The sequence below is a fragment of the Salmo trutta genome, chromosome 36, assembly GCF_901001165.1.
Source record: "Salmo trutta chromosome 36, fSalTru1.1, whole genome shotgun sequence".
Taxonomy (NCBI): Eukaryota; Metazoa; Chordata; class Actinopteri; order Salmoniformes; family Salmonidae; genus Salmo; species Salmo trutta.
Window position 1 is genome coordinate 2098076 of NC_042992.1, and position 27522 is coordinate 2125597.

The following is a 27522-nucleotide window of genomic DNA, read 5'->3' on the forward strand; positions in this document are numbered from 1 at the left end:
CAGGATAACTACACTACAGGTAGAACTACACTACAGGATAACTACACTACAGGATAGCTACACCACAGGTATAACTACACTACAGGATAACTACACTACAGGTATAACTACACTACAGGATAACTACACTACAGGATAACTACACTACAGGATAACTACACTACAGGTATAACTACACTACAGGTATAACTACACTACTGGATAACTACACTACAGGTATAACTACACTACAGGATAACTACACTACAGGATAACTACACTACAGGTATAACTACACTACAGGATAACTACACTACAGGTATAACTACACTACAGGTATAACTACACTACAGGATAACTACACTACAGATATAACTACACTACAGGAAACTACACTACAGTATAACTACACTACAGGCATAACTACACTACAGGATAACTACACTACAGGTATAACTACACTACAGGATAACTACACTACAGGATAGCTACACTGCAGTATAACTACACTACAGGTATAACTACACTACAGGTATAAGTATCTACATTATACTATAGTACCAGTTATCAGAAAAGAGGCAGCAGGACACAGAGGAGACAGGATAACTACACTAACCCTCCTCCATGAACTTTTACTGCTGTGTGTTTTATCACTGTCTAGTTGACTGGGCTGTGTGTCTACTAGTTGACTGGGCTGTGTGTCTACTAGTTGACTGGGCTGTGTGTCTACTAGTTGACTGGGCTGTGTGTCTACTAGTTGACTGGGCTGTGTGTCTACTAGTTGACTGGGCTGTGTGTCTACTAGTTGACTGGGCTGTGTGTCTACTAGTTGACTGGGCTGTGTGTCTACTAGTTGACTGGGCTGTGTGTCTGTCTACTAGTTGACTGGGCTGTGTGTCTACTAGTTGACTGGGCTGTGTGTCTACTAGTTGACTGGGCTGTCTGTCTACTAGTTGACTGGGCTGTGTGTCTACTAGTTGACTGGGCTGTGTGTCTACTAGTTGACTGGGCTGTGTGTCTACTAGTTGACTGGGCTGTGTGTCTACTAGTTGACTGGGCTGTGTGTCTACTAGTTGACTGGGCTGTGTGTGTGTCTACTAGTTGACTGGGCTGTGTGTCTACTAGTTGACTGGCTGGTGCTGTCTACTATTGACTGGGCTGTGGTGTCTACTAGTTGACTGGGCTGTGTGTCTACTAGTTGCTACTAGTTGACTGGGCTTGTGTCTACTAGTTGACTGGGCTGTGTGTCTGTCTACTAGTTGACTGGGCTGTGTGTCCTGTCTACTAGTTGACTGGGCTGTGTGTCTACTAGTTGACTGGGCTGTGTGTCTACTAGTTGACTAGGCTGTGTGTCTACTAGTTGACTGGGCTGTGTGTCTACTAGTTGACTGGGCTGTGTGTCTACTAGTTGACTGGGCTGTGTGTCTACTAGTTGACTGGGCTGTGTGTCTACTAGTTGACTGGGCTGTGTGTCTACTAGTTGACTGGGTTGTGTGTCTACTAGTTGACTGGGCTGTGTGTCTACTAGTTGACTGGGCTGTGTGTCTACTAGTTGACTGGGCTGTGTGTCTACTAGTTGACTGGGCTGTGTGTCTACTAGTTGACTGGGCTGTGTGTCTACTAGTTGACTGGGCTGTGTGTCTACTAGTTGACTGGGCTGTGTGTCTAATAGTTGACTGGGCTGTGTGTCTACTAGTTGACTGGGCTGTGTGTCTAATAGTTGACTGGGCTGTGTGTCTACTAGTTGACTGGGCTGTGTGTCTACTAGTTGACTAGGCTGTCTGTCTACTAGTTGACTGGGCTGTGTGTCTAATAGTTGACTGGGCTGTGTGTCTACTAGTTGACTGGGCTGTGTGTCTACTAGTTGACTGGGCTGTGTGTCTACTAGTTGACTGGGCTGTGTCTACTAGTTGACTGGGCTGTGTGTCTACTAGTTGACTGGGCTGTGTGTCTACTAGTTGACTGGGCTGTGTGTCTACTAGTTGACTGGGCTGTGTGTCTGTCTACTAGTTGACTTGGCTGTGTGTCTACTAGTTGACTGGGCTGTGTGTCTACTAGTTGACTGGGCTGTGTGTCTACTAGTTGACTGGGCTGTGTGTCTACTAGTTGACTGGGCTGTGTGTCTACTAGTTGACTGGGCTGTGTGTCTACTAGTTGACTGGGCTGTGTGTCTACTAGTTGACTGGGCTGTGTGTCTGTCTACTAGTTGACTTGGCTGTGTGTCTACTAGTTGACTGGGCTGTGTCTACTAGTTGACTGGGCTGTGTGTCTACTAGTTGACTGGGCTGTGTGTCCACTAGTTGACTGGGCTGTGTGTCTACTAGTTGACTGGGCTGTGTGTCTACTAGTTGACTGGGCTGTGTGTCTACTAGTTGACTGGGCGTGGTGTCTACTAGTTGACTGGGCTGTGTGTCTACTAGTTGACTGAGCTGTGTGTCTACTAGTTGACTGGGCTGTGTGTCTACCAGTTGACTGGGCTGTGTGTCTACTAGTTGACTGGGCTGTCTGTCTACTAGTTGACTGGGCTGTGTGTCTACTAGTTGACTGGGCTGTGTGTCTACTAGTTGACTGGACTGTGTGTCTACTAGTTGACTGGGCTGTGTGTCTACTAGTGACTGGGCTGTGTGTCTACTAGTTGACTGGGCTGTGTTCTACTAGTTGACTGGGCTGTGTGTCTACTAGTTGACTGGGCTGTGTGTCTACTAGTTGACTGGGCTGTGTGTCTACTAGTTGACTGGGGCTGTGTGTCTACTAGTTTGACTGGGCTGTGGTGTCTACTAGTTGACTGGGCTGTGTGTCTGTCTACTAGTTGACTGGGCTGTGTGTCTGTCTACTAGTTGACTGGGCTGTGTGTCTACTAGTTGACTGGGCTGTGTGTCTACTAGTTGACTGGGCTGTGTGTCTGTCTATTAGTTGACTGGGCTGTGTGTCTACTAGTTGACTGGGCTGTCTGTCTGTCTACTAGTTGACTGGGCTGTGTGTCTGTCTACTAGTTGACTGGGCTGTGTGTCTACTAGTTGACTGGGCTGTGTGTCTACTAGTTGACTGGGCTGTGTGTCTACTAGTTGACGGGCTGTGTGTCTACTAGTTGACTGGGCTGTGTGTCTGTCTACTAGTTGACTGGGCTGTGTGTCTACTAGTTGACTGGGCTGTGTGTCTACTAGTTGACTGGGCTGTGTGTCTACTAGTTGACTGGCCTGTGTGTCTACTAGTTGACTGGGCTGTGTGTCTAATAGTTGACTGGCCTGTGTGTCTACTAGTTGACTGGGCTGTGTGTCTACTAGTTGACTGGGCTGTGTATCTGTCTACTAGTTGACTGGGCTGTGTGTCTACTAGTTGACTGGGCTGTGTGTCTACTAGTTGACTGGGCTGTGTGTCTACTAGTTGACTGGGCTGTGTGTCTACTAGTTGACTGGACTGTGTGTCTACTAGTTGACTGGGCTGTGTGTCTACTAGTTGACGGGCTGTGTGTCTACTAGTTGACTGGGCTGTGTGTCTACTAGTTGACTGGGCTGTGTGTCTACTAGTTGACTGGGCTGTGTGTCTGTCTACTAGTTGACTGGGCTGTGTGTCTACTAGTTGACTGGGCTGTGTGTCTACTAGTTGACTGGGCTGTGTGTCTACTAGTTGACTGGGCTGTGTGTCTACTAGTTGACTGGGCTGTGTGTCCACTAGTTGACTGGGCTGTCTGTCTACTAGTTGACTGGGCTGTGTGTCTACTAGTTGACTGGGCTGTGTGTCTACTAGTTGACTGGGCTGTGTGTCTACTAGTTGACTGGGCTGTGTGTCTACTAGTTGACTGGGCTGTGTGTCCACTAGTTGACTGGGCTGTGTGTCTACTAGTTGACTGGGCTGTGTGTCTACTAGTTGACTGGGCTGTGTGTCTATTAGTTGACTGGGCTGTGTGTCTACTAGTTGACTGGGCTGTGTGTCTACTAGTTGACTGGGCTGTGTGTCTACTATTGACTGGGCTGTGTGTCTACTAGTTGACTGGGCTGTGGTGTCTACCAGTTGACTGGGCTGTGTGTCTACTAGTTGACTGGGCTGTGTGTCTACTAGTTGACTGGGCTGTGGTGTCTACTAGTTGACTGGGCTGTGTGTCTACTAGTTGACTGGGCGTGTGTGTCTACTAGTTGACTGGGCTGTGTGTCTACTAGTTGACTGGGCTGTGTGTCTACTAGTTGACTGGGCTGTGTGTCTACTAGTTGACTGGGCTGTGTGTCTACTAGTTGACTGGGCTGTGTGTCTACTAGTTGACTGGGCTGTGTGTCTACTAGTTGACTGGGCTGTGTGTCTACTAGTTGACTGGGCTGTGTGTCTGTCTACTAGTTGACTGGGCTGTGTGTCTGTCTACTAGTGACTGGGCTGTGTCTACTAGTTGACTGGGCTGTGTGTCTCTAGTTGACTGGGCTTGTGTCTACTAGTTGACTGGGCTGTGTGTCTACTAGTTGACTGGGCTGTGTCTACTAGTTGACTGGGCTGTCTGTCTACTAGTTGACTGGGCTGTGTGTCTACTAGTTGACTGGGCTGTGTGTCTACTAGTTGACTGGGCTGTGTGTCTACTATTGACTGGGTTTGTGTCTACTAGTTGACTGGGCTGTCTGTCTACTAGTTGACTGGCTGTGTGTCTACTAGTTGACTGGGCTGTGGTGTCTACTAGTTGACTGGGCTGTGTGTCTACTAGTTGACTGGGCTGTGTGTCTACTAGTTGACTGGGCTGTGTGTCTACTAGTTGACTGGGCTGTGTGTCTACTAGTTGACTGGGCTGTGTGTCTACTTGTTGACTGGGCTGTGTGTCTACTAGTTGACTGGGCTGTGTTTCTACTAGTTGACTGGGCTGTGTGTCTACTAGTTGACTGGGCTGTGTGTCTACTAGTTGACTGGGCTGTGTGTCTGTCTACTAGTTGACTGGGCTGTGTGTCTACTAGTTGACTGGGCTGTGTGTCTGTCTACTAGTTGACTGGGCTGTGTGTCTGTCTACTAGTTGACTGGGCTGTGTGTCTACTAGTTGACTGGGCTGTGTGTCTATTAGTTGACTGGGCTGTGTGTCTACTAGTTGACTGGGCTGTGTGTCTACTAGTTGACTGGGCTGTGTGTCTACTAGTTGACTGGGCTGTGTGTCTACTAGTTGACTGGGCTGTGTGTCTACTAGTTGACTGGGCTGTGTGTCTACTAGTTGATTGGGCTGTATGTCTACTAGTTGACTGGGCTGTGTGTCTACTAGTTGACTGGGCTGTGTGTCTACTAGTTGACTGGGCTGTGTGTCTGTCTACTAGTTGACTGGGCTGTGTGTCTACTAGTTGACTGGGCTGTGTGTCTACTAGTTGACTGGGCTGTGTGTCTACTAGTTGACTGGGCTGTGTGTCTACTAGTTGACGGGCTGTGTGTCTACTAGTTGACTGGGCTGTGTGTCTACTAGTTGACTGGGCTGTGTGTCTACTAGTTGACTGGGCTGTGTGTCTACTAGTTGACTGGGCTGTGTGTCTACTAGTTGACTGGGCTGTGTGTCTGTCTACTAGTTGACTGGGCTGTGTGTCTACTAGTTGACTGGGCTGTGTGTCTGTCTACTAGTTGACTGGGCTGTGTGTCTACTAGTTGACGGGCTGTGTGTCTACTAGTTGACTGGGCTGTGTGTCTACTAGTTGACTGGGCTGTGTGTCTACTAGTTGACGGGCTGTGTGTCTACTATTCGACTGGGCTGTCTGTCTACTAGTTGACTGGGCTGTGTGTCTGTCTACTAGTTGACTGGGATGTGTGTCTACTAGTTGACTGGGCTGTGTGTCTACTAGTTGACTGGGCTGTGTGTCTACTAGTTGACTGGGCTGTGTGTCTACTAGTTGACTGGGCTGTGTGTCTACTAGTTGACTGGGCTGTGTGTCTACTAGTTGACTGGGCTGTGTGTCTGTCTACTATTGACTGGGCTGTGTGTCTACTAGTTGACTGGCTGTGTGTCTACTAGTTGACTGGGCTGTGTGTCTACTAGTTGACTGGGCTGTGTGTCTACTAGTTGACTGGGCTGTGTGTCTACTAGTTGACATGGGCTGTGTGTCTAATAGTTAGCTTGGGCTGTATGTCTACTAGTTGACTGGGCTGTGTGTCTACTAGTTGACTGGCTGTGTGTCTACTAGTTGACTGGGCTGTGTGTCTGTCTACTAGTTGACTGGGCTGTGTGTCTACTAGTTGACTGGGCTGTGTGTCTACAGTTGACTGGGCTGTGTGTCTACTATTGACTGGGCTGTGTGTCTACTAGTTGACTGGGCTGTGGGTGTCTACTAGTTGACTGGGCTTGTGTCTACTAGTTGACTGGGCTGTGGTTGTCTACTAGTTGACTGGGCTGTGTGGTCTACTAGTTGACTGGGCTGTGTGTCTAACGAGTTGACTGGGCTGGTGGCTGTCTACTAGTTGACTGGGCTGTGTGTCTACTAGTTGACTGGGCTGTGTGTCTGTCTACTAGTTGACTGGGCTGTGTGTCTACTAGTTGACGGGCTGTGTGTCTACAGTTGACTGGGCTGTGTGTCTACTAGTTGACTGGGCTGTGTGTCTACTAGTTGCACGGCTGTGTGTCTACTATTCGACTGGGCTGTCTGTCTACTAGTTGACTGGGCTGTGTGTCTGTCTACTAGTTGACTGGGATGTGCTACTAGTTGACTGGGCTGTGTGTCTACTAGTTGACTGGGCTGTGTGTCTACTAGTTGACTGGGCCTGTGTGTCTACTAGTTGACTGGGCTGTGTGTCTACTAGTTGACTGGGCCTGTGTGTCTCTAGTTGACTGGGCTGTGGTCTACTAGTTGACTGGGCTGTGGTGTCTGTCTACTAGTTGACTGGGCTGTGTGTCTACTCGTTGACTGGGCTGTGTCTACTAGTTGACTGGGCTGTGGTGTCCTGTACTATTAGTTGACTGGGCTGTGTGTCTACTAGTTTTGACTGGGCTGTGTGTCTGTCTATTAGTTGACTGGGCTGTGTGTCTACTAGTTGACTGGGCTGTGTGTCTTACTAGTTGACTGGGCTGTGTGTCTACTAGTTGACGGGGCTGTGTGTCTACTAGTTGACTGGGCTGTGGTCGTCTACTAGTTGACGGCGTGTGTGTGTACTAGTTGACTGGGCTGTGTTGTCTACTAGTTGACTGTGCTGTGTGTCTACTAGATTGACTGGGCTGGTGTCTACTAGTTGACATTGGGCTGTGTGCTTCTACTAGTTGGGACTGGGCTGTGTGTCTACTAGTTGACTGGGCTGTGTGTTCTACTAGTTGACTGGGCTGTGTGTCTACTAGTTGACTGGTCTGTGTGTCTACTAGTTGCCTGGGCTTGGGCTGTCTACTAGTTGACTGGGCTGTGTGTCTGTCTACTAGTTGACTGGGCTGTGTGTCTGTCTACTAGTTGACTGGGCTGTGTGTCTACTAGTTGACTGGGCTGTGTGTCTGTCTTCCAGAGATTCACCAGGAGATTCTCAACAGACCAGTGACAACCGGATACGTACCTGAAGAGATCTGGAAGAAAGCCGGTGAGCCTCCCTCTCTCCCTCCCTCGCTCCCTCCCTCCCTCTGTCTTTCACTCTCCCTCCCTCCCTCTCTCTCTCTCCCTCTCTCCCTCCCTCCCTCCCTCCCTCCGTCTGTCTTTCCATCCATCCCTCCCTCCCTCCCCTCCCTCCCTCCCTCCCTCCCCTCCCTCCCTCTCTCTCTCTCTTTCTCATTCCCTCCCTCCCTCATTCTCCCTCTCCAACCCTCTCTCTCTCTATCTCCCTCTCTCTCTCTCTCCCTCTCTCTCTCTCTCCATCCTTTTTCATGGCTAGCTGTGGATAAGAATAAAAAAATTTAGACTCTCAGTCTGTCACCCCATGTCTGCAACCTCGTCCACTGCAGACAGGGAGCACTGGTAGACACACACACACACACACACACACACACACACACACACACACACACACACACACACACACACACACACACACACACACGCACGCACACACAAACACCACACCACACACACAAACACCACACCACACACACACTCTCTCACACACACACACACACGCACACACACACACACACATTCAGACACACACACAGACACACACACACACACACACACCACACAGCACTCTAAAAATAGTTTGGGGAGGTTTCCTACGAAAGCTATTCCAGAACATTCCATAAGTTAATAAAGATCATAAACTTCTGTCCTGGCTGATCATTGTCAGTGAGTAGCTGGTCTGTCCTGGCTGATCAGTGTCAGTGAGTAGCTGGTCTGTCCTGGCCGATCATTGTCAGTAAATAGCTGGTCTGTCCTGGCTGATCAGTGTCAGTGAGTAGCTGGTCTGTCCTGGCTGATCAGTGCCAGTGAGTAGCTGGTCTGTCCTGGCTGATCAGCGTCAGTAAGTAGCTGGTCTGTCCTGGCTGATCAGTGTCAGTGAGTAGCTGGTCTGTCCTGGCTGATCAGTGTCAGTAAGTAGCTGGTCTGTCCTGGCTGATCAGCGTCAGTAAGTAGCTGGTCTGTCCTGGCTGATCAGCGTCAGTAAGTAGCTGGTCTGTTCAGGCTGATCATTGCCAGTGAGTAGCTGGTCTGTCCTGGCTGATCAGTGTCAGTAAGTTGCTGGTCTGTCCTGGCAGCTCAGTGTCAGTAAGTTGCTGGTCTGTCCTGGATGATCAGTGTCAGTAAGTAGCTGGTCTGTCCTGGCTGATCAGCGTCAGTAAGTAGCTGGTCTGTCCTGGCTGATCAGTGTCAGTAAGTAGCTGGTCTGTCCTGGCTGATCAGCGTCAGTAAGTAGCTGGTCTGTCCTGGCTGATCAGTGTCAGTAAGTAGCTGGTCTGTCCTGGCTGATCAGTGTCAGTAAGTAGCTGGTCTGTCCTGGCTGATCAGTGTCAGTAAGTAGCTGGTCTGTCCTGGCTGATCAGTGCCAGTGAGTAGCTGGTCTGTCCTGGCTGATCAGTGCCAGTGAGTAGCTGGTCTGTCCTGGCTGATCAGTGTCAGTAAGTTGCTGGTCTGTCCTGGCAGCTCAGTGTCAGTAAGTTGCTGGTCTGTCCTGGATGATCAGTGTCAGTAAGTAGCTGGTCTGTCCTGGCTGATCAGCGTCAGTAAGTAGCTGGTCTGTCCTGGCTGATCAGTGTCAGTAAGTAGCTGGTCTGTCCTGGCTGATCAGCATCAGTAAGTAGCTGGTCTGTCCTGGCTGATCAGTGTCAGTAAGTAGCTGGTCTGTCCTGGCTGATCAGTGTCAGTAAGTAGCTGGTCTGTCCTGGCTGATCAGTGTCAGTAAGTAGCTGGTCTGTCCTGGCTGATCAGTGCCAGTGAGTAGCTGGTCTGTCCTGGATGATCATTGCCAGTGAGTAGCTGGTCTGTCCTGGCTGATCAGTGTCAGTAAGTAGCTGGTCTGTCCTGGCTGATCAGTGTCAGTAAGTTGCTGGTCTTTCCTGGCTGATCAGTGTCAGTAAGTAGCTGGTCTGTCCTGGCTGATCAGTGCCAGTGAGTAGCTGGTCTGTCCAGCCTGATCAGTGTCAGTAAGTAGCTGGTCTGTTCTGGCTGATCAGTGTCAGTAAGTAGCTGGTCTATCCTGGCTGTTCAGTGTCAGTAAGTAGCTGGTCTGTCCTGGCTGATCATTGCCAGTAAGTAGCTGGTCTGTCCTGGCTGATCAGTGTCAGTAAGTAGCTGGTCTGTCCTGGCTAATCAGTGTCAGTAAGTAGCTGGTCTGTCCTGGCTGATCAGTGTCAGTAAGTAGCTGGTCTGTCCTGGCTGATCAGTGTCAGTGAGTAGCTGGTCTGTCCTGGCCGATCATTGTCAGTAAGTAGCTGGTCTGTCCTGGCTGATCAGTGTCAGTAAGTAGCTGGTCTGTCCTGGCTGATCAGTGCCAGTAAGTAGCTGGTCTGTCCTGGCTGATCATTGCCAGTAAGTAGCTGGTCTGTCCTGGCTAATCAGTGTCAGTGAGTAGCTGGTCTGTCCTGGCTCATCAGCGTCAGTAAGTAACTGGTCTCTCTACATTAATTTATTGGTTTAACAGTAGGAAGGATCTGTTTCCCATCTCTCTCTCTTACCAGCGATTATTACAATATTCTTTAACGATATTTTTTTTGTGATTTTTGAGGAGTAACTGGTAGGTATTAGATCATTGTTTCTCTTCTACAGAGAGTTTTCATTAGTTTACCCACAGTTACTTTCTTCAAAAACCCCTGGAGAATATATATGATCCCCTTGGTTGACCAAGCACGGAAATAGTTACCCGGTCTGGAAAAAGGAGACTCCCACGCTCCTCGTTCCTTTAGATAGCATCACCAGGATCCCTGGGAGACTACCACGCTCCTCGTTCCTTCAGATAGCATCACCAGGATCCCTGGGAGACTACCACGCTCCTCGTTCCTTTAGATAGCATCACCAGGATCCCTGGGAGACTACCACGCTCCTCGTTCCTTTAGATAGCATCACCAGGATCCCTGGGAGACTCCCACGCTCCTCGTTCCTTTAGATAGCATCACCAGGCACCCTGGGAGACTACCACACTCCTCGTTCCTTTAGATAGCATCACCAGACACCCTGGGAGACTACCACGCTCCTCGTTCCTTTAGATAGCATCACCAGGATCCCTGGGAGACTACCACGCTCCTCGTTCCGTTAGATAGCATCACCAGACACCCTGGGAGACTACCACAATCCTCGTTCCTTTAGATAGCATCACCAGGATCCCTGGGAGACTACCACGCTCCTCGTTCCTTTAGATAGCATCCCCAGGATCCCTGGGAGACTACTACGCTCCTCGTTCCTTTAGATAGCATCACCAGGATCCCTGGGAGACTACCACGCTCCTCGTTCCTTTAGATAGCATCACCAGACACCCTGGGAGACTACCACGCTCCTCGTTCCTTTAGATAGCATCACCAGGACCCCTGGGAGACTACCACGCTCCTCGTTCCTTTAGATAGCATCACCAGGATCCCTGGGAGACTACCACGCTCCTCGTTCCTTTAGATAGCATCACCAGGCACCCTGGGAGACTACCACGCTCCTCGTTCCTTTAGATAGCATCACCAGGCACCTTGGGAGACTACCACGCTCCTTGTTCCTTTAGATAGCATCACCAGGCACCCTGGGAGACTACCACGCTCCTCGTTCCTTTAGATAGCATCACCAGGATCCCTGGGAGACTACCACGCTCCTCGTTCCGTTAGATAGCATCACCAGAAACCCTGGGAGACTACCACAATCCTCGTTCCTTTAGACAGCATCACCAGGATCCCTGGGAGACTACCACGCTCCTCGTTCCTTTAGATAGCATCCCCAGGATCCCTGGGAGACTACCACGCTCCTCGTTCCTTTAGATAGCATCCCCAGGATCCCTGGGGGACTACCACGCTCCTCGTTCCTTTAGATAGCATCACCAGACACCCTGGGAGACTACCACGCTCCTCGTTCCTTTAGATAGCATCACCAGGACCCCTGGGAGACTACCACGCTCCTCGTTCCTTTAGATAGCATCACCAGGATCCCTGGGAGACTACCACGCTCCTCGTTCCTTTAGATAGCATCACCAGGCACCCTGGGAGACTACCACGCTCCTCGTTCCTTTAGGTAGCATCACCAGGATCCCTGGGAGACTACCTTGCTCCTCGTTCCTTTAGATCGCATCACCAGGCACCCTGGGAGACTACCACGCTCCTCGTTCCTTTAGATAGCATCCCCAGGATCCCTGGGAGACTACCACGCTCCTCGTTCCTTTAGATAGCATCACCAGGATCCCTGGGAGACTACCACGCTCCTCGTTCCTTTAGATAGCATCACCAGACACCCTGGGAGACTACCACGCTCCTCGTTCTTTTAGATCGCATCACCAGGATCCCTGGGAGACTACCACGCTCCTCGTTCCTTTAGATAGCATCACCAGGATCCCTGGGAGACTAGCACGCTCCTCGTTCCTTTAGATAGCATCACCAGACACCCTGGGAGACTACCACGCTCCTCGTTCCTTTAGATAGCATCACCAGGACCCCTGGGAGACTACCACGCTCCTTGTTCCTTTAGATAGCATCACCAGGATCCCTATGAGACTACCACGCTCCTCGTTCCTTTAGATAGCATCACCAGGCACCCTGGGAGACTACCACGCTCCTCGTTCCTTTAGATAGCATCACCAGACACCCTGGGAGACTACTACGCTCCTCGTTCCTTTAGATAGCATCACCAGGCACCCTGGCAGACTACCACGCTCCTCGTTCCTTTAGATAGCATCACCAGACACCCTGGGAGACTACCACGCTCCTCGTTCCTTTAGATAATATCACCAGACACCCTGGGAGACTACCACGCTCCTCGTTCCTTTAGATAGCATCACCAGACACCCTTTGAGACTACCTCGTTCCTTTAGATAGCATCACCAGGCACCCTCGGAGACTACCACGCTCCTCGTTCCTTTAGATAGCATCACCAGGATCCCTGGGAGACTACCACGCTCCTCGTTCCTTTAGATAGCATCACCAGACACCCTGGGAGACTACCACGCTCCTCGTTCTTTTAGATAGCATCACCAGGATCCCTGGGAGACTACCACGCTCCTCGTTCCTTTAGATAGCATCACCAGGATCCCTGGGAGACTAGCACGCTCCTCGTTCCTTTAGATAGCATCACCAGACACCCTGGGAGACTACCACGCTCCTCGTTCCTTTAGATAGCATCACCAGGACCCCTGGGAGACTACCACGCTCCTTGTTCCTTTAGATAGCATCACCAGGATCCCTATGAGACTACCACGCTCCTCGTTCCTTTAGATAGCATCACCAGGCACCCTGGGAGACTACCACGCTCCTCGTTCCTTTAGATAGCATCACCAGACACCCTGGGAGACTACTACGCTCCTCGTTCCTTTAGATAGCATCACCAGGCACCCTGGCAGACTACCACGCTCCTCGTTCCTTTAGATAGCATCACCAGACACCCTGGGAGACTACCACGCTCCTCGTTCCTTTAGATAATATCACCAGACACCCTGGGAGACTACCACGCTCCTCGTTCCTTTAGATAGCATCACCAGACACCCTTTGAGACTACCTCGTTCCTTTAGATAGCATCACCAGGCATCCTCGGAGACTACCACGCTCCTCGTTCCTTTAGATAGCATCACCAGGATCCCTGGGAGACTACCACGCTCCTCGTTCCTTTAGATAGCATCACCAGGCACCCTGGGAGACTACCACGCTCCTCGTTCCTTTAGATAGCATCACCAGGATGCCTGGGAGACTACCACGCTCCTCGTTCCTTTAGATAGCATCACCAGGATCCCTGGGAGACTACCACGCTCCTCGTTCCTTTAGATAGCATCACCAGGATCCCTGGGAGACTACCACGCTCCTCGTTCCGTTAGATAGCATCACCAGAAACCCTGGGAGACTACCACAATCCTCGTTCCTTTAGACAGCATCACCAGGATCCCTGGGAGACTACCACGCTCCTCGTTCCTTTAGGTAGCATCACCAGGATCCCTGGGAGACTACCACGCTCCTTGTTCCTTTAGATAGCATCACCAGGATCCCTGGGAGACTACCACGCTCCTCGTTCCTTTAGATAGCATCACCAGGCACCCTGGGAGACTACCACGCTCCTCGTTCCTTTAGATAGCATCACCAGACACCCTGGGAGACTACCACGCTCCTCGTTCCTTTAGATAGCATCACCAGGATCCCTGGGAGACTACCACACTCCTCGTTCCTTTAGATAGCATCACCAGGATCCCTGGGAGACTACCACGCTCCTCGTTCCTTTAGATAGCATCACCAGGATAACTGGGAGACTACCACGCTCCTCGTTCCTTTAGATAGCATCACCAGACACCCTGGGAGACTACCACGCTCCTCGTTCCTTTAGATAGCATCACCAGGATCCCTGGTTAAATGTAGTGCAGTACCCCATAGGGCCCTGTTTAAATGTAGTGCACTACTCCATAGGGCTCTGGTCGAAAGTAGGGCACTACCCCATAGGGTTCTGGTCTAAAGTAGTGCACTACCCCATAGGGTTCTGGTCTAAAGTAATGCACTATGTAGGGAATAGGGTGCCATTTGGAACGTCTCATTTGTGTAATCACAAGCCCAGAAACAAGGGTTACTTATCAAACTGCGCCGGAGCGATTTCCATGACTCCAGCGCAGCGCTGAACAGTATATTTACAGTCTGGTTTAACAGTTTAGATCAATCACAATGAAAGATCCTTCGCTTTTAAAATACCCAACAATTGGCTGAGCTTCTGCTCATAGGTTTGTGGATATCTGGTTCAGTCTATGAAGTCAGCCTCTCCGTACAGTGTGCTATCTAGAACCTAAAAGGGTTATTTGGCTGTCCCCATAGGAGAACCCTTTGAAGAACCCTTTTTGGTTCCATGTAGAACCCATTTGGTTTGAGGTAGAACCCTTTTGAGTTCCTTGTTGAACCTTTTACATCGAGGGTTCTACATGGAACCCAAAAGAGTTCTACCTGGAAGCAAAAAGAGTTCTACCTGGAACCAAAAAGAGTTCTACCTGGAACCAAAAAGGGTTCTACCTGGAACCAAAAAGGGTTCTACCTGGAACCAAAAAGGGTTCTACCTGGAAACAAAAAGAGTTATTCTACGGGAACAGTCGAAGGACCCTTTTCGAACCCTTATTTTCTTAGAGTGTATGAATGAATCACACGTATGATGTTAAATTACAATGAATTACATTGGTATCATCTTCAAAATACATTATATATTTCTTATCCTCCCCTCTCAATAATAATGTATTATGTGTATGTATGTGTTATGTATGTGTTAGGCTCGCTAGCATATTTATCCAGTGGAGACGTACAGGGCCGTGAAAAAGTATTTGCCCCTTTCTGATTTTCTCAATTTTTTTGCCATATTTTGACTGCAACCAAACACTTCCTGTAGTTTTTGAAAAGTCTCTCACATTGCTGTGGAGGAATTTTGGCCCACTCTTCCATGCAGAACTGCTTTAACTCAACGACATTTGTGTTTGGTTGGAGTCGTTGCAGCTAAAGGTGGCACAACCAGTTATTGAGTGTAAAGGGGGGCAATTTGTTTTTTCACACAGGGGCACTGTATGTAATTGTTGTGTTATTTGTTCACTCAGGTTCCCTTTATCTAAAATGTGGTTTTGGTTGAAGATCTGTTTTAATTCAGTATCAAAAATTTGCGAAAGTAGAGAAATTTAGAAAAGGGTGCAAATCCTTTTTCACGGCCCTGTGATTCCTGTAGAGGATTTTATACAACGGAGGATTGGCAACCAACGCATCTGTTGGAGCGGGGTTAAACGTTTACAGTCGGTGATAAACATTCAGACACCAGACACACACACGCCATGCACAATGTCCTCCTCCTCCTCCTCTCTTCCTCCTCCTCCTCCCCTCCTCCTCTGCACCTCCTCCCCTCCTCCTCCTCTCTCCTCCTCCCCCCCTCCCCCTCTGCACCTCCTCCCCTCATCCTCCTCTCTCCTTCTTCTCCTCTCCCCCTCCTCCTCCTCTCCCCCTCCTCCTCCTCTTCTCTTCCTCCTCCTCCTCTGCTGTGCTGTTGGGAGCACAATAGAAATGCATAATTTAAATATAAATTGCCTGATTTACATAAACAATTAGTCAAGTTACAGCCTTGATGTAGGCAAACACAAAAAAAAGCCATCGTCTCGCTTCTGACGTTAAATTTACCACCCACATGTTTAAGGTTAGAGAACGTGCTGACGCCAAATGAGCTGAAAGTGTATCTTTTACATTTGGATTTAAATTGAAATAAATATACTAAGGGATGACCTGATAAATTACCTCATATGGAATACAGTGAAAAGCCAAAACAAAAGGATCTTCGTGTCGACTACTCGTCTTTATCAAACGCAGAAATTGTCAGTGTAGTTTATTTTCCAATGATGTATGCGTGTACTGTAAACCCAGACATCACGCATCTTCTCTCTAGTGGATCAAACCAATTAAACATCACAGAATTACTTCCTTTTTTGAAAAAAGTATAGTAATTAGTCTTGCATGTGCAAAGTAATTAGACAATAATAAGCCTACAGTGAAATTAGCTCACTGCTGATCATTGTTTATGAAAGACTTCTTTATAAAGCCTGATCACACAAAATAAGATAACTGATGAGAAATACAAGGTAAGAGTCAAGGTCTACTAGGATACTCAGATTATATATTGTAATGTTTACTTGATGAAAAAGGATCTCCACTCTTTAGGAGTAACTTATACTGAACAAAAAATATAAAAAGCAACCTGTAAAGTGTTGGTCCCAAGTTTTATGAGCTGAAATAAAAGATCCCAGAAATGTTCCATATCCACAAAAAGCTGATTTCTCTAAAATGTTGTCCACACATTTGTTTACATCCCTGTTAGTGAGCATTTCTCCTTTGCCAAGATAATCTATCCACTTGACAGGTGTGGCATATCAAGAGGCTGATTAAACAGCAGGATCATTACACAGGTGCACCTTGTGCTGGGGACAATAAAAGCCCACTCTAAAATGTGGAGTTTTGTCACACAACACAATGCCACAGATTTCTGAAGTTCTGAGGGAGCGTGCAATTGGCATGCTGACTGCAGGAATGTCCACCAGAGCTGTTGCCAGTTAATTTAATGTACATTTCTCTACCATAAGCCACCTCCAACGTCGTTTTGGAGAATTTAGCAGTACATCCAACCGGCCTCACAACCGCAGGCCATGTGTAACCATGCCCAGGACCTCCACATCCGGCTTTTTCACCTGCAGGATGGTCTGAGACCAGCCACCCGGACTTCTGATGAAACTGTGGGTTTGCACAACTGCGCGCTTCTTCACAAAATTGGATCTCAGGAGCGCTTACAACCTGGTGCGTATCCGGGAGGGGGACGAGTGGAAGACGGCATTTAGTACCACCTCAGGGCACTATGAGTACCTTGCCGTACGGGTTGATGAATGCTCCATCAGTCTTCCAATCCTTTGTAGATGAGATTTTCAGGGACCTGCATGGGCAGGGTGTAGTGGTGTATATTAATGACATTCTGATATACTCCGCTACACGCGCCGAGTATGTGTCCCTGGTGCGCAGGGTGCTTGGTCGACTGTTGGAGCATGACCTGTACGTCAAGGCTGAGAAATGTCTGTTCTACCAACAGCCCGTCTCCTTCCTAGGGTACCGCATTTCCACGTCAGGGGTGGAGATGGAGAGTGACCGCATTTCAGCCGTGCGTAATTGGCCGACTCCCACCACGGTAAAGGAGGTGCAGCGGTTCTTAGGGTTTGCCAATTACTACCGGAGGTTTATCTGGGGCCTTGGTCAGGTAGCGGCTCCCATTACCTCACTGCTGAAGGGGGGACCGGTGCGACTGCAGTGGTCGGCTGAGGCGGACAGGGCTTTTGGTCACCTGAAGGCTAAGTTTACCTCGGCTCCCGTGCTCATCCTGATCCCTCCTTGGCATTTATAGTGGAGGTGGACGCGTCCGAGGCTGGGATAGGAGCCGTGCTCTCTCAGCGCTCAGGTATGGCACCGAAGCTCCTCCCCTGTGCCTTCTTTTCGAAGAAGCTCAGCCCGGCGGAGCGAAACTATGATGTGGGGGACCGGGAGATGTTGGTAATTGTCAAGGCTCTGAAGGCGTGGAGACATTGGCTTGAGGGAGCGAGACACCCTTTTCTCATCTGGACTGACCACCGCAATCTGGAGTACATCCCGGGCGGCGAGGAGACTGAACCCTCGCCAGGCAAGGTGGGCCATGTTTTTTTACCCGTTTTGTGTTCACCCTGTCCTACCGACCAGGTTCCCAGAATGCTAAGGCAGACGCACTGTCCCGGATGTATGACACAGAGGAGCGGTCCATGGATCACACTCCCATACTCCCGGCCTCTTGCCTGGTGGCACCGGTAATGTGGGAGCTGGACGCGTACGTACAGAGCCCACTCCTCTCCAGTGTCCAGCTGGGCGTCTGTATGTTCCGTCTGCTGTCCGCGACCGGTTGATCTATTGGGCCCACACGTCACCCTCCTCTGGTCATCCTGGCATCGGTCGGAGAGTGCGCTGTCTTAGTGGGAAGTACTGGTGGTCCACCTTGGACGTGAGGGTTTATGTTTCCTCGGTGTGCGCCCAGTGCAAGGCTCCCAGGCACCTGCCCAGAGGGAAGTTACAACCCCTACCCATTCCAAAACGGCCGTGGTCGCACCTGTCGGTGGACTTCCTGACGGATCTTCCTCCCTCACAGGGCAACACCACGATCCTGGTCATTGTGGATTAGTTTTCTAAGTCCTGCCGTCTCATCCCTTTGCCCGGTCTCCCTACGGCCCTACAGACTGCGGAGGCCCTGTTCACTCACGTCATCCGGCACTATGGGATGCCTAAGGACATGGAGGGTGTTCATGAAATGTCTGGGGGTCTTGGTCAGCCTCACATCAGGTTTTCACCCCGAGAGTAACGGGCAGGTGGAGAGAGTAAACCAGGATGTGGGTAGGTTTCTGTGGTCATATTACCAGGACCGGCCGGGGGAGTGGGCAGCGTTCATCCCCTGGGCAGAGATGGCCCAAAACTCACTCCGCCACTCCTCCACTAACCTCTCCCCCTTCCAGTGAGTACTGGGGTATCAGCCGGTTCTGGCACCTTGGCATCAGAGCCAGATCGAGGCTCCTGTGGTGGACGAATGTTTTAAGCGCTCGGAGGAGACCTGGGATGCTGCTCATGTGCACCTGCAACGGGCAGTGAGGCGGCAGAAGGCGAGCTCCGACCGCCACCACAGTGAGGCCCCGGTGTTCACACCGGGTCTGGCTCTCAACCCGAAACCTGCCCCTCCGCCTGCCCTGCCGGAAGCTGGGCCCACGGTTTGTGGGGCTATTCAAAGTCTTGAGGAGACTGAACGAGGTATGCTACAGGTTACAGCTTCCCCCAGATTACCGTATGAATCCCTCATTCCATGTGTCTCTCCTCAGGCCGGTGGTGGCTGGTCCGCTCCAGGAGTCTGAGGTGCGGGAGGTTCCTTCGCCCCCTCTGGACATCGAGGGGGCCCCGGCATATGCTGTTTGAGCCATCCTGGACTCGAGGCATTGGGCGAGGGGCCTTCAGTACCTTGTGGAGTGGGAGGGGTACGGTCCGGAGGAGAGATGCTGGGTGCCGGTGGAGGATGTCTTGGAATCTTCGTTGCTGCGGGAGTTCCACCGTCTCCACCCGGATCGCCCTGCGCCTCGTCCTCCGGGTCGTCCCCGAGGTCAGTGTTGCTGGAGCCACGCGTCAAGGGGGAGTACTGTCACAACTTCCGCTGAAGTCGGGCCACCTCCTTGTTCGGGCGGCGTTCGGCGGTCGACGTCACCGGCCTTCTAGCCATCGCCGATCCACTTTTCATTTTCCATTTGTTTTGTCCTTGTTTACACACCTGGTTTCATTCCCCCAATTACTGGTTCATTATTTAACCCTCTGTTCCCCCATGTTTGTTTGTGAGTGATTGTTTGTTGTATTTACGGTTTGTATTGTGGGCTAGTTATTATCGACTTGTATTTGTAAGTCTTGAGTAAAATTACGTGTATTACTCATCTCTGCTGTCCTGCGCCTGACTCCTCTGCACCAGCTACACACAGACCTATTACATGGTCAAACGTTTTGGGTAGTCTTTCACAAGCTTCCCACAATAAGTTGGGTGAATTATGGCCCATTCCTCCTGACAGAGCTGGTGTAACTGAGTCAGATTTGTAGGCCTCCTTGCTCGCTCACGCTTTTTCAGTTCTGCCAACAAATGTTCTATAGGATTGAGGTCAGGGCTTTGTGATGGCCACTCAAATACCTTGACTTTGTTGTCCTTAAGCCATTTTGCCACAACTTTGGATGTTTGCTTGGGGTCATTGTCCATTTGGAAGACCCCTTTGCGACCAAGCTTTAACTTCCTGACTGATGTCTTGAGATGTTGCTTCAATATATCCACATAATTTTCCCCCCTCATGATGCCATCTATTTTATGAGGTGCACCAGTCCTTCCTGCAGCAAAGCACACCCACAACATGATGCTGCCACCCCCATGCTTCACAGTTGGGATAGTGTTCTTCGGCTTGCAAGCCTCCCCCTTTTTCCTCCTAACATAACGATGGTCATTAAGGCCAAACAGTTCTATTTTTGTTTCATCAGACCAGAGGACATTTCTCCAAAAAGTATGATCTTTGTCCCCATGTGCAGTTGCAAACCGTAGTCTGGCTTTTTTATGCCGGTTTTGGAGCAGTGGCTTCTTCCTTGATGAGCGGCCTTCCAGGTTATGTCGATATAGGACTCGTTTTACTGTGGATATAGATACTTTTGTACCTGTTTCCTCCAGCATCTTCACAAGGTCCTTTGCTGTTATTCTGGGATTGATTTGTACTTTTCGCACCAAAATTCTGAGCGGTATGACGGCTGCGTGGTCCCATGGTGTTTATACTTGCGTACTATTGTTTGTACAGATGAACGTGGTACCTTCAGGCGTTTGGAAATTACTCCCAAGGATGAACCAGACTTGTGGAGGTCTGCAATTTGTTTTCTGAGGTCTTGGCTGATTTCTTTAGATTTTCCCATGATGTCAAGCAAAGAGGCACTGAGTTTGAAGGTAGGCCTTGAAATACATCCACAGGTACACCTCCAATTGACTCAAATGATGTCAATTAGCCTATCAGAAGCTTCTAAAGCCATGACATCATTTTCTGGAATTTTCCAAGCTGTTGAAAGGTACAGTCAGCTTAGTGTATGTAAACTTCTGACCCACTGGAATTGTGATACTATAGTATAACAAGAAATTTGTGGAGCGGTTGAAGAACAAGTTTTAATGACTCCAACCTAAGTGTATGTATACTTCCAAATGCAACTGTATGCGTCAGCCTACTAATTATACAAATAGGCCCTATTATATTTCCAAAATTAAATCAAATTCACTAGCCAATACTTGTAACTTTGTAGGCAGCATGTGCTGCACCAGAAATGCGTGTTCTCTCCCTGCTTTATCAGAGTTTGGACAATGTGTGTAATTCCAGTCCATATAATACAGTATAATACAGTACAGTATTACAGTTCACACTCAAAAAGATTAGCCTACTGGAGCTAGTTTCATTGATTTACCCAGAGAGCATATAGCTAGCTACATCTATGGGCTGTGATGTTCTTCTGTGGTGTGTAATGTGCAGTAGCCTATATCATAATATACCGTATGTTTTGATAACGTATGATATCACATGTACTGCATATGTATTGGATAGCGGTACAATCATTAAGGCTTGGGCTCATTAAATGTCTTTAATGTAGTGCTCATTAAATGTCTAATGTAGTGCTCATTAAATGTCTAATGTAGTGCTCATTAAATGTCTTTAATGTAGTGCTCATTAAATGTCTTTGATAATGTAGCGCTCATTAAATGTCTTTAATGTAGGGCTCATAAAATGTTTTTAATGTAGGGCTCATAAAATGTCTATAATATAGGGCTCATTCAATGCTACTACTCAAGTAGCATCAGACTTGAATTTTTGATCAAATCTCTAATCAAATCCAGACAGGCGTATTTATATGCTTTTCAATTACAATTTCAGTTATTGCAGGAAATATTGTTTAAGGGGTTAGGGTTAAGGGGTAGGGGGTTAGGGTAGGTTAGGGGTAGGGGATTAGGGTTAGGGGGTAGTGTTTAGGGGGTTAGGGTTAAGGGGTTAGCCCCTTAACCCTAACCCCCTAAACACTACCCCCTAACCCTAACCCCCTACCCTAACCTACCCTAACCCCCTAAACACTACCCCCTAACCCTAACCCTAACCCTCATTAAGGACCCAATCAGCCGCCTAACCCCCTAACCCTAACCCCTTAACCCTAACCCCCTAAACACTACCCCCTAACCCTAACCCCTTAACCCTAACCCCCTAAACACTACCCCCTAACCCTAACCCCCTAAAGACTACCCCCTAACCCTAACCCCCTAAACACTACCCCCTACCCCTAACCTACCCTAACCCCCTACCCCTTAACCCTAAGGTTAGGGGGTAGGGGGCTGATTGAGTCCTTGAGGATATCTCTGAATGTGTTTCAGAAGAGGCTGTGAATGAGGTGAAGCGCCAGGCCATGTCAGAGCTCCAGAAGGCGGTTTCAGAGGCGGAGAGGAAGGCCCATCAGATGATCAGCACGGAGCGGTCCAAGATGGAGCGCACGGTGGCAGAGGCCAAGAGACAGGCAGCGGAGGACGCCCTGACTGTCATCAACCAGCAGGAGGACTCCAGCGAGGTAGGACACACTTTATTGATCTATTATGTGCCAGAATGTCTGTAATATTGATTTATTATACCAGAATGTATTTATTATTGATGTATTATACCAGAATGTATTTATTATAGATGTATTATACCAGAATGTATTTATTATTGATGTATTATACCAGAATGTATTTATTATAGATGTATTATACCAGAATGTATTTATTATACCAGAATGTATTTATTATACCAGAATGTATTTATTATAGATGTATTATACCAGAATGTATTTATTATACATTTATTATACTAGAATGTATTTATTATAGATGTATTATACCAGAATGTATTTATTATAGATGTATTATACCAGAATGTATTTATTATACCAGAATGTATTTATTATTGATTTATTATACCAGAATGTATTTATTATAGATGTATTATACCATAATGCATTTATTGTTGATCTGTTGTGTACTATAATGTATTTATTATAGATGTATTATACCATAATATATTTATTATTGATGTATTCTACCAGAATGTATTTATTATTGATTTATTATTCATGTTTATGTTTATGTTTATTTTATTTAACCAGGCAAGTCAGTTAAAAATAAAATGTATATTTACATGGCAGATCGGACACACCTCACCAAGAGGTTTCCATTCACCCTCCGGAGTACAGATTCCATATAAAGTGTCCAACTCTATGACCAACATTATGTTCTTTCTATACAATATGTAGATTGTAGTTCATCTATACAATACCACAGTGTAAACAAAGGAGAGATATTGAATGTAGTCTATTCCTCTGTATTTCTAATCTCAAGATATTATACCTCAAAAAGGAGGATTGCATTACATGTCATTCTGAAAAGAGAGGACACATAAATATATAAATAGACTCAGGAAAATTCAAGGTGTTTTGAAAAATACCTGTCTGATCTGATTATCGTATTAGCGGCAATATCTTTGGAAGATTTCAACTCTCCAAATAAGGGGAGGTTTTACGGGACTTTGCCCAATATCCTTCTGAATGCAGGTGAGGATCTTCTGGAGGTGAGACTCATTAAACATGAAACAGGATATAGACTACATTACTTCCAAGAGGAGACACTAAACAGGATATAGCCTAAATCACTTCCAAGAGGAGACACTAAACAGGATATAGACTACACCAGTTCCAAGAGGAGAGACTAAACAGGATATAGACTACACCAGTTCCAAGAGGAGACACTAAACAGGATATAGACTACACCAGTTTCAAGAGGAGAGACTAAACAGGATATAGACTACACCAGTTCCAAGAGGAGACACTAAACAGGATATAGACTACACCAGTTCCAAGAGGAGACACTAAACAGGATATAGACTACACCAGTTCCAAGAGGAGACACTAAACAGGATATAGACTACATCAGTTTCAAGAGGACACAAGAGTCTTTCGTTCTCTCTTTCGCTCTCTTCTCCCAGATTAGCCTCTCTGTGTGATTAGAAAGGTGGTACCAATTCTGCCGAGGAGGAAGATGTGGAGGGAGCGCTGACTTACTAATCACTATGTAGGGGTCCTGTATGCAGCATTTAATCAGTTAGCACGGAAACCAACACTCACCACTCAGCCCACATCTGACTGTAATAGTGTTCAGCCATGTTTAGGAGCCTTCCAGAGTATGGCTCAGAAGCTGTTTAGGAAAGAGCTTTCCAGAGTATGGCTCAGTTACTGTTTAGGAGAGAGCCTTCCAGAGTATGGCTCAGTAACTGTATAGGAGAGAGCCTTCCAGAGTATGGCTCAGTAGCTGTTTAGGAGAGAGCCTTCCAGAGTATGGCTCGGTAGTTGTTTAGGAGAGAGCCTTCCAGAGTATGGCTCAGTAACTGTTTAGGAGAGAGCCTTCCAGAGTATGGCTCAGTAACTGTATAGGAGAGAGCCTTCCAGAGTATGGCTCAGTAGCTGTTTAGGAGAGAGCCTTCCAGAGTATGGCTCAGAAGCTGTTTAGGAGAGAGCCTTCCAGAGTATGGCTCAGTAACTGTATAGGAGAGAGCCTTCCAGAGTATGGCTCAGTAACTGTATAGGAGAGAGCCTTCCAGAGTATGGCTCAGTAGCTGTTTAGGAGAGAGCCTTCCAGAGTATGGCTCAGTAGCTGTTTAGGAGAGAGCCTTCCAGAGTATGGCTCAGAGGCTGTTTAGGAGAGAGCCGTCCAGAGTATGGCTCAGTAGCTGTTTAGGAGAGAGCCTTCCAGAGTATGGCTCAGTAGCTGTTTAGGAGAGAGCCTTCCAGAGTATGGCTCAGAGGCTGTTTAGGAGAGAGCCTTCCAGAGTATGGCTCAGAGGCTGTTTAGGAGAGAGCCGTCCAGAGTATGGCTCAGTAGCTGTTAAGGAGCCTTCCAGAGTATGGCTCAGTAACTGTTTAGGAGCCTTCCAGAGTATGGCTCAGTAGCTGTTTAGGAGCCTTCCAGAGTATGGCTCAGAAGCTGTTTAGGAGCCTTCCAGAGTATGGCTCAGTAACTGTATAGGAGAGAGCCTTCCAGAGTATGGCTCAGTAGCTGTTTAGGAGAGAGCCTTCCAGAGTATGGCTCAGTAGCTGTTTAGGAGAGAGCCTTCCAGAGTATGGCTCAGAGGCTGTTTAGGAGAGAGCCGTCCAGAGTATGGCTCAGTAGCTGTTTAGGAGAGAGCCTTCCAGAGTATGGCTCAGTAGCTGTTTAGGAGAGAGCCTTCCAGAGTATGGCTCAGAGGCTGTTTAGGAGAGAGCCTTCCAGAGTATGGCTCAGAGGCTGTTTAGGAGAGAGCCGTCCAGAGTATGGCTCAGTAGCTGTTAAGGAGCCTTCCAGAGTATGGCTCAGTAACTGTTTAGGAGCCTTCCAGAGTATGGCTCAGTAGCTGTTTAGGAGCCTTCCAGAGTATGGCTCAGAAGCTGTTTAGGAGCCTTCCAGAGTATGGCTCAGTAACTGTATAGGAGAGAGTCTTCCAGAGTATGGCTCAGTAACTGTATAGGAGAGAGCCTTCCAGAGTATGGCTCAGTAACTGTTTAGGAGAGAGCCTTCCAGAGTATGGCTCAGTAACTGTATATGAGAGAGCCTTCCAGAGTATGGCTCAGTAACTGTTTAGGAGAGAGCCTTCCAGAGTATGGCTCAGTAACTGTATAGGAGAGAGCCTTCCAGAGTATGGCTCAGAGGCTGTTTAGGAGAGAGCCTTCCAGAGTATGGCTCAGTAACTGTATATGAGAGAGCCTTCCAGAGTATGGCTCAGTAACTGTTTAGGAGAGAGCCTTCCAGAGTATGGCTCAGTAACTGTTTAGGAGAGAGCCTTCCAGAGTATGGCTCAGTAACTGTATATGAGAGAGCCTTCCAGAGTATGGCTCAGTAACTGTTTAGGAGAGAGCCTTCCAGAGTATGGCTCAGTAACTGTTTAGGAGAGAGCCTTCCAGAGTATGGCTCAGTAGCTGTTTAGCTCTTTGGTCTTCCCAAGTCTGTTTGGTTTTAATTATCTGACCTGTCACAAATGTGTCCTTCTGTTTCACTCTATGGGATGTGGTGGTGGGGGTGTAAAATAGTTCTGTTGTAGGTTACTTTCTGTCTCTCTGTGTTTTCCTTTGTTGTCTTCATACACATTCATTTAAGAGTCATTTCCCCGCTGTGAAATCCTGTGAAGGGCAAAATGCTCTTTTTTTCTACACTGATTAGTCAGTGTTCTTATTAAAAGATCTTTCAATAATGTTTTCCTGTTACAAAGCACACAAAGTATTACAATTATTCAAATCCCAAATCGTACTAATTTCTCTCTTTCTCCCTCTCTTTCTCCCTCTCTCTCTCTCTCGTTCTCTCTCTCGTGTTCTCTCTCTCTCTCTCTCTCTCTCTCTCTCTCGTGTTCTCTCTCTCTCTCTCTCTCTCTCTCTCTCTCTCGTGTTCTCTCTCTCTCTCTCTCTCGTGTTCTCTCTCTCTCTCTCTCTCTCTCTCTCGTGTTCTCTCTCTCTCTCTCTCTCTCTCTCTCTCTCTCTCTCTCTCTCTCTCCCTCTCTCTGTGTAGAGTTGTTGGAACTGCGGGCGGAAGGCGAGCGAGACCTGCAGCGGCTGCAACACGGCTCGCTACTGCGGCTCCTTCTGCCAGCACAAGGACTGGGAGAAACACCACCACGTGTGTGGCCAGACCCTCCAGTCTTCCAAAGCAACCCAGCAGCAGGGTCAGGATACAGAGACCTCCGCTCCCATCAGCTCCTCTACTACGCCCTCTAGCGGAAGAGGCAGCCCAGCCGGAACCCCGCCCATCGCCACACCCTGCTCCGGTACCCCAGGAACCCCCTCTACGCTGGAAACCACGCCGCACTAAACCAGAGAGCCGCCTCGGTGAACCGCCTCGGGGAGCCGCCTCGGGGAACCGCCGTCGGAAACTCCCAGTAGCACAACATGACTGGCTCACTTGATGCTAAATGCTAAGGCGCTAACGCTACTACGAGAGATGTAGATTTATCTTGGATTAGTGGAGGTTCCACACACAGGAGGTTTATACACGTAGATCAGTCACATTGACTTGCCATGATTATTAACAAAGAACACACAAAACATTTTATTTGTTTTAATTATTATTATTATTATTATTATTGTTGTTGTTATCAATGCCCTTATTGTTACTATTGTTATTAGCGTCCGTTGTCGTCCGTTCGTTGTTGTTGTTATTTACTGTTATTCTTTCATGTAAATATGAACATAGAAAGTGAGTGGATAACAGGAGTGAAACTCCACACAAATACATCTGACATCCCCTTTGTTAAGTTGTGTTTTGTAAATGCTTTGTTGTTTTCCTCTATTACCTGGGATATATGATATAAAACCAGTTGACCTCATTAAGACACTTTACCAAACAACATACCAATGGAATATTACAACACAAACACTGTGGGAAAAGCTGAAGCCAACTCTTTTATTATGGGAAGATCACAAATACAAAGAACAGACAGACCAGACCAGACCAGACCAGACCAGACCAGACCAGACCAGACCAGACCAGACCAGACCAGACCAGACCAGACCAGACCAGACAGACAGACAGACAGACAGACAGACAGACAGACAGACAGACAGACAAGACAGACAGACAGACCAGACAGACAGACAGACAGACAGACAGACAGACAGACAGACAGACAGACAGACAGACAGACAGACAGACAGACAGACAGACAGACAGACAGACAGACAGGTGGATGGTATGTATCCGTGGGTTACAGACAGAGGGACTGTACCTGCCAGCAGAAAGGTGTAGATGTGGAGCAGACTGTATAGGAACCACAGCTGTTCTTCTAGACTAGTAATAATATCCAGGTCAGTGGACGGACCAACACAAAGAGGTCTCCCTCCCTGAGGGATGGAGGGACGGAAGAGCAAGGAACCATACGAATTACCAACCCTGG

The 27522-nt window shown here is 48.2% G+C and overlaps 1 protein-coding gene across 1 annotated transcript in view; it reads left to right on the forward strand.

Moving 5' to 3' along the window:
• Positions 1-26658, forward strand: part of runx1t1 (RUNX1 partner transcriptional co-repressor 1) — a 157605-nt gene extending 130947 nt beyond the window's left edge. Inside the window, exons 9-11 of the mRNA XM_029734625.1 lie at positions 7408-7479; positions 21957-22147; positions 26142-26658. Of these exons, the coding sequence (XP_029590485.1) occupies positions 7408-7479; positions 21957-22147; positions 26142-26441 (563 nt within the window). The 3' untranslated portion in view covers positions 26442-26658. The remainder of the gene's footprint in view (positions 1-7407; positions 7480-21956; positions 22148-26141) is intronic.
• The last annotated feature ends 864 nt before the right edge of the window (positions 26659-27522 follow it).